This window comes from Copadichromis virginalis, linkage group LG13 (assembly GCF_057382275.1).
Source record: "Copadichromis virginalis isolate Kocher_CV1m ecotype Utaka linkage group LG13, C_Virginalis_male_GT1.1, whole genome shotgun sequence".
In the NCBI taxonomy this organism is placed as follows: Eukaryota; Metazoa; Chordata; class Actinopteri; order Cichliformes; family Cichlidae; genus Copadichromis; species Copadichromis virginalis.
This window is the reverse complement of record NC_140630.1, coordinates 21,219,842-21,230,565: the sequence shown is the minus strand read 5'-3', so window position 1 is coordinate 21,230,565 and position 10,724 is coordinate 21,219,842. Positions and strand designations below refer to the sequence as shown.

The window sequence follows — 10,724 nt, the reverse complement described above, 5'->3', positions numbered from 1 at the left end:
GCATTAATAAAAGTGATATTATTATTATTATTATTATTATTATTATTATTATTATGTATGCTTTTATTTTGCTTTAAAAATGCTTAAAGTGAACTTACTTAAGCAGACTGAATATGCCACTGAGCATAGTGTCACTGTTTATCAGTTTATCATTGGCTAACTTGCTTTCTTTGCAAAGTTGAATTTGTAACGAGCTTATTTACAGGTGTAATCGGACTGTGTTTTTATTGTATTTTTTTATGCAATTAGCTTGAACATCTTTTTTTTCTCTCTGATGGAATCATTTTTTCTGTGGGTCCCCAGCAACTTGAAATCCTTGTAAAAACTTATAATAAAATAAAATCCTGCGCATACTACTACGAATACTACAACTAACAATAATATAAAAATATTTAATATAAAATTATTTATAGCTTAATGATGATGAGCAACATTAACAATATAAACACAAGCTCAAAATAACCTTGTAATCAATAATGCCACCTAAGTTTTCATATTTAAATTTAATTAAGTAACTCTGTTGTATAAATATATGTTAGATTGTGACTCAAATCACTCTCTATTTTTTTAAACAGAAAGAAGCACACAATCTAACGGGGACTACCATCTTGCGGTCAAATGGTGAAGTACAAGTACGGATGGTTTATTGTAGAAGCTCCACTCTAACCCTAATTCCAAATACTTCTGGAGTTGGATGCAAAAGCTACATAAACTGGGCAAAGCGTACAGTTTTGATGATCGAAATGTTGCGTGAAGACATTTTTAAAACAACAAACGTGATTAAAGCACGTGAGAGAACAGTGCGTGTTTGCGTGCCTAGCATTAGTATTACGACTTGAGTGAAGCGCTGCCACATAGACGATCTGTCGTGGCGGAAATTTGTTCGGTGTCATAGCAACGATCAACATTTCTAAGTGTCGACGAGCACGGACAGTTAATAATAACGACAGGAACTGTATGAGTACGCACACACAGTTACTAATGACGCTCCACGTACTTCTTCCAGGAGATAATTAGCGTTACGATCGTAACACAGCAGGCGGAGGGTCGTGTCACGGTGTTAGCCTGTGACAGATGGCAAAGATGCTGACTGAAAAGCTCAGTTTGACTTGTGACAGACTCCTGTCACACCGGCAGCTCACATGCTGTTACTCTTATTTTAGCATACCACAGCACGGCAAGGAAGTGCTCGTTTACAGCACAAGGGACGGACAGCAGAAGGTTTGTTAGTTTTTAAGTAATTTGTTCGTGTCTGCACCATGGTCCGCACTCTGGCTACAGAGCGTCAGAACAATTTAATACATCTGAAAAAATCATATATATACAAAAATGTCATTAAAAAGTATTTGTTTGAATGTTTGACCCACAGACATGGATTCCTACTGAAATGCTGCAGCGAAGTTTACAATAAATACCAGATTTGCACGTTAGATTTAGCATATCATGGCAAACTAAACAAACAGTTCATCTGCATTCAGACAACTTTCTTTTTCGTTTCTTAATTCACTCGTGCCATGACCGCGAAACAAGCCACGCGTGGACAGATTGCTCTTCCTCTTACATGACGGACTTTATTGTCATTTTGCCAGCCAGTTTGTTTCAAGGTGAACTAATCTGGAAGAAACAGTGTCACTAACCTAAAAAGGCCAGCAGGTGGCTGTTTAACCTCTCTTTCTTACACATTTACTAGCCCTGGGCCAGATTATGTGGATTCCAGCATAGTACATTTAAAAATGGCAAAACCGGTGAAACCTTTATGCACAGACAGGCAAACAAACTTTTATACATTATCCACTCATCTTTTATATATTTTAATGTTGCATTTAGTCACAATCACAAATGGCCTGGTGTTTTTGTCAGACAGTAGGGAACCTACTAAATAGATCTTTGTTTAAAATTGTGCTAGAGTCAAGGTCATGTTTGTCACTTTACAGGCGATTAGCTGTGAATTGTAATGGATTGTGAGATACATGAGCTGCTATGTCATTGACCTTCTTGACCATTGACCATTCATGCTTTACTAAAGTATTTTTTTTTTCATAGCCCCTCATACTAACTGGTCACCATGGTGACATCAGTGCCCTTACTTTTGGAAAAAGAAGCAGTCCTGTTATCCTCTGCTCCGCCTCTGCTGATTACGTCATTGTCTGGGATATTGAATTGTGCCAGAAGAGAACACAGGAGGGTAAAGATACATAGTTCTGTGTGTTTGACCCTGAATTGTTGCATGCTGTGAGCAGTGCTCTGCAGTAAAGCGTTTCTCCATCCCAAATCACACACATTTTTCCCCATTATAGAGCTCTGTTTTGCAATGTTGCGGAGCCACTTTAGCACACGCTTCATATCACGTGATGTAGTGAAAATGATCATTTTCCTGTTAAGTTTAAATGTAAGCAGACAAACATTTTGGTTTGCAGGTAAAGTTGCAGCTGGAACAGTTATCGGGACTTTGCTGGGGGAGGTTGTTCATCTTTCATTTTGTTTCTCTGATGCACGAGTGGCTGCATGCACGGGAGCAACTGCATGTATTCTCAGCTCAAAGGTACCAGATGATCATGCTGCACGTCTTCCACTTGGTCAATGTATTTAAGCTAAAGGGTTGTAAATGGACTGGTTTTTATACTTTCTACTCTACCTGATCACTCACAGCACTTTTAAAACATGTGCCTCATTCAACAATTCACATTCACATTCATACAACCACTTTTTTCTATGCTCTGTCTAACATTCATACACATTTACACTCTGATGGATGCAGAGAGCAATTTGAGGTTAAGATCTTGCGCAAGGATATTTTGCATGCAAGCTGGAGCAGCCAGGGATTAAACCTGATTTTAAGATTAGTAGATGACCTGCTCTGCCTGCTGAGCTACAGTCACCTCATTGACTTTTAAAAAAATATTTACTACAAGACAGTAATCACCACTTGTTCTTACTCAAGTTTTACGGTTGTTTTTTCCACATCAGAGACCAGAAACTATCCATACCTTGACGGGCCACCTGGGACCTGTAACATCAGCAGAGTTCTGCCCCTGGAATAACGATATCCTCGTCACCACATCAGAAGACCGCACCTTTAGGGTATTACTTTAAATTTTACACTTTTTATTTAGCCACAGTGATGTGTAATGGTTTAGAAAAACAAATTGTGCACACCTTACTTGGACTTTTAGCTTTTTACTTTTGTCTCGTCAGGTGTGGGATTTAAAAACTGAAGCTGTTTTCTTCCAGTCGTTTGTGCTTTCAGGTATGACGTAAATATTTTAAATCATGTTGGTGAAGCGGTAAACATTCATTCTTTTGAGCTTCGCCCCTTTAGCCTGCAATACTCTTATTCACTTTGTACAGTAGAAATGATAACTCTATTTTAAAACAGGACTATAAAAACTGGGATGTCAGATTAGGCTGTTGGTTAAGGATTGGTATCTCTTTCTGGGGTTTTCTCCCTTCTGTACCCAGGGTTCCTGTGATAGAAGCCACTCCATTAGCATAAAGTAAATTAGTTATGATTATTCAACCATAGTTTTCAATTTTCTAAAATTTGAAGGTTTGAAAATATTGAACTTCCTTAATCCTTTAGCCTCTCCACTGCTCACTACATACTTCTTGGAAGAGGACAGGCATCTTATCACCGGTTCAACTGATGGACAGGTTAGTGACTGAGGTACGCGGCAGCTCAAAAGGCTCAGACACTGAAATTCCACGAGCTGAAAGACAACTGTCTGTTTTAGGTGTGGTGCTTTTCTCTCAGTGACGACCACAAGTGTCACCTAGTGACCAAAATGGACCTTGAGAAGATGGAAAAAAGACATCAAATGCACCGAGAGACTGTGAGCCATCAAGCAGGTGACGCGACATGAAACAGATAGTTCTTTAAACTAGTTGGAAAAGTTCACTCAGTTACTTTTATGCTACTTTTGGATGTTTTCTTCCAGGGTGTGTTTTAAAATCGTCTGCTGATAAAGTGGAGACTTCAAAACCTGTTCTCAAAATGGCTTTATGTAGGCCTCTATCAGACATCAATGGTGACCAAGAAAAGTAAGTACAGCTTAGCTGGAATAGGTGCCTTGACCCTTATTATAACTTCCTTTAAACTGGTAAAACTACATAAACTAAACAGTGTGGATGAATGGATTCGTTCACAGAGTTGTAGATGTAGTTTACAATTAGTTTTCAATCATTAGTCACAAGAAAAAACTAGATCTAAGCCTTTCATTTACTCGTTTCCTCCCTCTCAGTGGATCATATTGTTTGATTTTAGCACAAGGAAGATCTGGTTCTCTTCATTTTTGACAGGGAATCTTAATAAAGCACGACTGTCAGCTATATGTATTCTCAAGGGCTCTATTTTGTTTATTATTCCACAAAGTGCAAATGGTATGTCATCCAGGAGAATATTAGCAAAATGATTTAAAACACATATGTCAAATTAAAAAAAAAAAAAAAAAAAAGCTGCACATTTTTGCCATTAACACAGTGTCACAAGCTCCTGGAAAAAAAGTCCTTATGACATGCCACATCCGTATGGACTAATTGCTGCACGTGTTCACACACTCACAGGAAACCTGAAGGAAACTTCACACGGCGCGGGAAACTGCTGTCTCGAAGCATAAAGTTTCAGACCGTTGAAACATATTGTTGCTGTGACAGGAGGCAGGCACTTGAAAAACACGCAGACATGACTAGATTTGTATGATTCCTAATTGCTGTAAGGAAAGCTTGTGATCTCAGTGCAGAGCTCAGCGACTTACTGACTTCACACTTTACTGTTAGAGTGAAATACAGAACAAGTGGAAGCAGAGTCAGTGTGTGATCATTTGAAGTCGTTTAAGCTTCTTTGCAAGCCACATATTCATTGTATAAGACAAAGTAATCATTTCTAGTCACTGTTAGCATCAGTGTTTAGACACTATTCAGACAGCACACATTTGAAATAATTGATTTACTACAGCAGTACAGTTTGGCACAACAGAGTTTGGCATCTGGACTTCCAGCTCATCATTCCCTGCGAGTCTACCCAAATCTATAAATTTGGGTACTGATGCTACTGATAAATAAATCTTGCTCTGGAGACTTGTGGATGTTGTGTTGGTGGAGGGGTTGAAGGAGCAGTGATGCTGACGTGTCAGAGTGAAAAGCAAAGCTTAAATATATAAATAAATTGGGACACTAGGGAACTAAAGCATGTTATGTATGTTTCTCACAGTGCAGCTTGATGTGCCAAACTAAAGTAGCTCACGGGCTTTGCTCAAGTAAGATTCCACATAGTAGTATGAAAATAATGATGCACAAAAATGTAAAACCTTCCAAACATAAATTGCCCACAAACTCAAAACCTCAACATGCAGCCCAGAGCAGGAAGTGGATAAAAGAGCAGAGCGACTGTGTCTCAGGGGGTTGGGAATCGCATCTGTAACCGGAAGGTCGCCGGTTCGATCCCTGGGCTCTCTGTCCTTGGTCGTTGTGTCCTTGGGCAAGACACTTTACCCTACTTGCCTACTGGTGTTGGCCAGAGGGGCCGATGGCGCGATATGGCAGCCTCGCTTCTGTCAGTCTGCCCCAGGGCAGCTGTGGCTACAACTGTAGCTGCCTCCACCAGTGTGTGAATGTGAGAGTGAATGAATAGTGGTATTGTAAAGCGCTTTGGGTGCCTTGAAAAGCGCTATATAAATCCAATCCATTATTATTAGCTCCTTTCTTCTCTGTGGTATTAGTTTCCAGTGTGCTGAATGTATATAGTTTAGACTGCATGAAGTCAAAGGTAACTTGAATCAAGGCCTATACTTTTATGGTGTACATGTCTTGCCACTTCATCACATCAATATGTTGATCTTTTGTGTCGTTTGTCTGACCCCAAATGAAAAATTCTTTTTGCGAGAAAACCCCTTAACATGGTTTTTCCATATGTTTCTGTTTGGGGGCCCTGCAGTGACAACAGCTGGTTTTGTATTGGAAGCTCTGATGGTCTGTATGTGGTTGATCTGGCTACGTCTGAACTGGTAACAGCGCTATATTTCAAAGGTAGGCTGCTGGGGACATGCCTTCTCCCATCTTTCTGTCTTTCTTTAAGAAACTCTGGTATGCCTCCAATAAAACATGTGGTTTCCCCTGAGAGATTCCACTGGTCATTTCTTTTTTGAATGTGATAGCACATGATGATGAATATGATTTTTGTTCTTGTAGATTACCCTAAGCTGAGCATCACCATGGCTGGCTCATGGACCATCTCTCCAGGGTGTGATAACTCTGTGAGTATTTCCATTAAAATTGCCTTTTCAGCTTGACTTCTATCATTAATACAGTGTTGCTGGTATTGTTTTTAGTATAAAGAGATAGGATTTACTAGTTAGGATAGTGCGATATAATGTTTTTAATGTGTGTTTGTCTGCAAACTGATTTCATTGGTGTCACAACCATGTAACATGCAGTCACTGAACTTTTGAAGGTTCTAAGTAGAAATTAAAATAAAGTGCAGCAGTCTATTTGTAGACAGGCCAGAACAACATCATAGAAAAAAGTAGATTTCCATAGGCTTTTGGATAATTGCCAAATATAATAAACTCTGTAGGAAATAAATGTAAACAGTTACACGTATTCTCAGCAGGAGAATATTAACAAATTAACTTTTATGATTGTTGGAGTGTAAATGCACCCACCACCTCTCCCCATGTCTGGCACTATATCTGGTATGTAAACATACAATATTTTTGAAAATGGCTGCAGCATTAAAACCGATCCCTAAACAGCTTTGCTTTGTTCTTTTCTTAAAACTTCTGCTAAATAACCAAGTTTATGGTTCACCAATGGCTAACTTTTATGTAAAACAGTAGCAATTATTTAATGTTCTCTCAGTCTAACAGCTTAAAACACATGTTTATGTATATATTATTACTACAAGAATAGTGTTTTTTATTTTATTAAAATTTTAATTGATTGAATTTATTTCCCACACAGATGCTGATGTTAGTGAGCTCTTTGTTTACCCCATGTGTGGTCATGTTGGAGGTGCGTCTATATGACCTAGGAAGGCCCTTGGCTTGTGGCAAAGGATTTTCAGTGTTCCCAAGGTAAAGCTGGAGTTAACTGAAAAATATTAGGTAGCAATACAATATTTTAATGATCTACAGTGACAAAACCTTTTTTTCCTACTCACTTCATCTTACTGATCAAAACCAAAATTCAAGTTTAATAGAACTTGATGAGGGACACTGTGGCCTTGTAGTGTAGCTACTTGAGGTCTAAAACTTTGTTTTGCTTTTTATTTTTTATGGGTAGTATAATAGCAAGCATTTCAGCTACTTGTTTTGTGAAAAATAAAATAAAAAAAGATTTAAAAAAAGTCTACAAACGACAGACAAAATAAGTATTTTTTAACTATTTGAAATAAGCACAAAACTGCTCTGGCTAGTGAGTGATTGCACTTTATACGATTCTAAACTTTTAAATTTGCATACGTAAGCTAACAGTCACAATAAGATTACTTTTTAAATGCCAAACGTTTTAAATTGTCCTCTGAGAAAGAAGGAACATTCATTCAGCCATTACCCGTAACTCCATAAATGATTACCTAGCAAAGTCCAGCAGCACCAATAAGGACTAATTTCATCAACGTAATGTGCTTTTTGTCTGCTTTAACAAATTTGCTATTTGTGAGCCAAAGCATAATCATTTGGGATAGTTACAACTTGCAAAAACAATGCCTTTATACAGTTTTGTTAGTCTGGTCATTTGAGCTTATATATGATTGTGGGCTGTTTTTTAAAGTTGGCCTCCTGCCTCTAATGCCCTCTGACTCTGACATTTCCATATTAACTTCCTCTATTACAAACATTCATGCCATCTGGTTTTTCATGAGTCAACAATATCATGGCATTGGAAATCAGAGGGGCTAATAATCCATAAGAGTGGAAAATGCTGTGCTCCTCCATTTCCAGTAACTCCCCCAGCCCTCCCCTCCATTTCACCCCTCTCTTGTTTTCAGTTCTCCTCCGCTGCCCAATTCTCCCCTCAATACTGAGCTAAAGAGGAAGGAGCCCAGCCATCCTAAAAAGGAAGGTCAGCATCCCCGAACACTCACCTCTCACTTATACTCATACACACAGAATAAAAAGAAAGCTACTACTATCTGAAGACTTTGAGCTTTAAAAATGTGACCCTTTTTGTGGTTTATTTCATGACTGGCTCATTATCTGTTTTTTGTTTTTTGCTTGACCACATATAAAAGCCACTTTCAACAGCTCCCTTATTCACAAGGGCTTGCCACAGCAGGTAGCACCGCATATTTGATTTGTCAATTTTTTATTTGATTTTATTTAACAGGTCTTTCCTGATGCAATCTCGGGGGATTTGTTCCTCTTAAATTTTACTATTGGGTTAATAAAAGTCTGCTGGGCAATTTCAGGAGTTACTGAGAACATCTTCATTATCTGCAAACATTCACAATTTAAAGATTCCTTCCCCTCATTTTGTTGGGGTTTTATACGACTGTCTGTTTTCATAAACAGGTACTTCAGTTAGAGCAGCACATGCAGACTGATGGTTTCTTTTACATTAACCCATTTTTTTGACTGGCTGCTTCTTCCTGTTGTGGATTCATAGGTAAAGTGAGCCTGTTTGTGTTTCTCTGGTGGACCATTAGGATCACAGATAAAGTTTATGATTGGGATCTGGCGACTTAGAACTGTTCTCCTGGAGCGACCTACTAAATACTGACATTTACATACATACATCATACAGAGAGGTAGTGCTGAGAGGCAGTATTAGCTGTCTCCTCACAGCTGGAGTTGAGGAATTTGCCAGTGCCAGACTGTGCAGGGGGTGTACTGAAGAGTCTAGAAGTGCCGTGCGGCTGCACTGTCAGACCAAAAACCACACACGTTTACACACTAACCCAGCATGCTGCTCTCCATGCATTCTGTATTCGTAAAGTTATCTACACAATTGTATACAAATTATGCAATAAACCTCCAAGATCCTTGGAAATAGAATTGTTCTTCCATTGCATGTGTGCAAGACCACTGAAGGTTTCTTACACATGCACTGAAGACTCCTGGCTTTTTGAGATGATTATAATCAGCTGCTGTTACTTTTTGCATGATGTGTACTATAACCCCTGAGTGCTGTTGCTTGAATTAAGTCATTTTATAGAAAGGATTTCAGGGAACTAGTAAAACAGAAGGACTGAATAAATTGCGAGCAATGCACAACACACATTTTCCATAGAGTGATCAGATCAGTATGAAAATACTGCAGATGTGAATCTGATTCATTTAGATTTCTCTGTCAGGGAGAATAGACAGCTTTACTGTTTGACCTGAGGTGTCACAAATTATTAAGAATAAAATGAAATAAAGAAACAAAGAAAGGCAGATGACATGGAGCACAATAGAGTTCCCTCCTTGAAGCACTAGAAGCCATTGGACCCTAAAATTCCCACTAAACTGCAGTGATCTACAGGATCTTCTCTCACAGAATGAACAGAAAATAGTGCAAATAATGAACTGAAAATGATTGGACCCACTGTATGAGTTGTATTTCCCCATAAAACATTGTGATCCAAGCTATATTAATTGCCTCCACTGTTTTGAAGATGTAAAATCTTGGATGGCAGAGAAAAAAAAATTCTGTGAAACCAGATTAAAGAGAGATAGAGAAACTGAGGTTCTCAACGTCACCTTGGTCTATACCTAAATATGTGGGCATGTAGTTTTACAAGGTATAAATACAAAAGAACAGTTACCTTGATACAGACCACACACTGTGGCCTTACTTTAGCTTCATGTTTGTAATGTAGTTCTGTGACAGCTTACTAAGGTGCCTCTGATACTTTTAGTTCTACTCACATTGCTGTCTGCTACTGTCTGCTCTTCTCATCACAGGTCAGTACAGCTGTGACACAGCTAATGTAAAATGAGGTTGACTGATTGAGAACATGACTTGGTTGGCTAATTCTTATAAAACAAATAAACAAACAAAAGAGTATCGGATGTTTCAAAGGGGCTCTTGTATGTGCTTTTTTTAAGTTCAGCTAGAATAGCCTTTATCTGTAGCAAGCCATTTTGGCTCCCTTTATGTAATTTTGTTTTTATTTGGCTTCCCTTCATTAACAACAGGTTGGTGGGTGGGCTTCTGTGCTCAGATCCAGAGATCTGTGCTACAAATGACCATATTAGGGATAAACAGAGACGAGCGTGGAACAACTATTAGATTCTGAGTGTTTACAGCCTGAAACCTGGATCATAGGGATTCCTTACATACACATATGCTGACCTCAGTGTTTGAATATTTGAATAATGTCCTATTTAGTAACTCAGGAGGTAAACAGGTAAACACCTGAGGAGAGCATACAGCTGTCTCACTTTGTGAGCAGAAAGTTTTGGGGTGTTGTAGCTGTTCCATCAGACAATGAACATCCTGATGTGCTGAACCAGACTAAAGGATTTGAATATTAAGAAACATCTTTGAATAATTTTTGTCATTAGGCTAATTCATAATGAATGCCGTAAAACAAGCGCACAGCAAACTGCTGTGATTTTACGCACATATGACTTTCCTTGGAAATTTGTCTGAAACTCTCACTTTGCTTCAAATAACTGTCTACTGTAAAGTCAGCGTAAATTATGGGATTTTTACTGCCCCGTAAAACTAAAGCACCATTATATATCAGCAGGAGATCAATAGGGCCATTAAGCAACGCCAAGTGATTGCGTCTCCATTTAATTGGC

The 10,724-nt window shown here is 38.6% G+C and overlaps 1 protein-coding gene across 3 annotated transcripts in view; it reads left to right on the top strand.

The window, feature by feature from the left end:
• Nucleotides 1-867: 867 nt before the first annotated feature.
• wdr27 (WD repeat domain 27) overlaps nt 868-10,724 on the top strand; it is a 46,987-nt gene continuing 37,130 nt past the window's right edge. For 2 of the 3 annotated variants that reach the window (XR_014923606.1, XM_085477974.1), the window contains exons 1-12: nt 868-1,221; nt 2,044-2,185; nt 2,418-2,542; nt 2,968-3,081; nt 3,196-3,247; nt 3,581-3,651; nt 3,732-3,846; nt 3,936-4,038; nt 5,930-6,021; nt 6,184-6,248; nt 6,955-7,067; nt 7,982-8,055. Coding sequence is in view for 2 of the 3 variants with exons in the window: in XM_085477974.1 (XP_085334100.1) it covers nt 1,075-1,221; nt 2,044-2,185; nt 2,418-2,542; nt 2,968-3,081; nt 3,196-3,247; nt 3,581-3,651; nt 3,732-3,846; nt 3,936-4,038; nt 5,930-6,021; nt 6,184-6,248; nt 6,955-7,067; nt 7,982-8,055 (1,213 nt within the window). In the remaining variant the exon portion in view is untranslated. The remainder of the gene's footprint in view (nt 1,222-2,043; nt 2,186-2,417; nt 2,543-2,967; nt 3,082-3,195; nt 3,248-3,580; nt 3,652-3,731; nt 3,847-3,935; nt 4,039-5,929; nt 6,022-6,183; nt 6,249-6,954; nt 7,068-7,981; nt 8,056-10,724) is intronic. The other variant, XM_085477973.1, reaches the window with a different exon arrangement.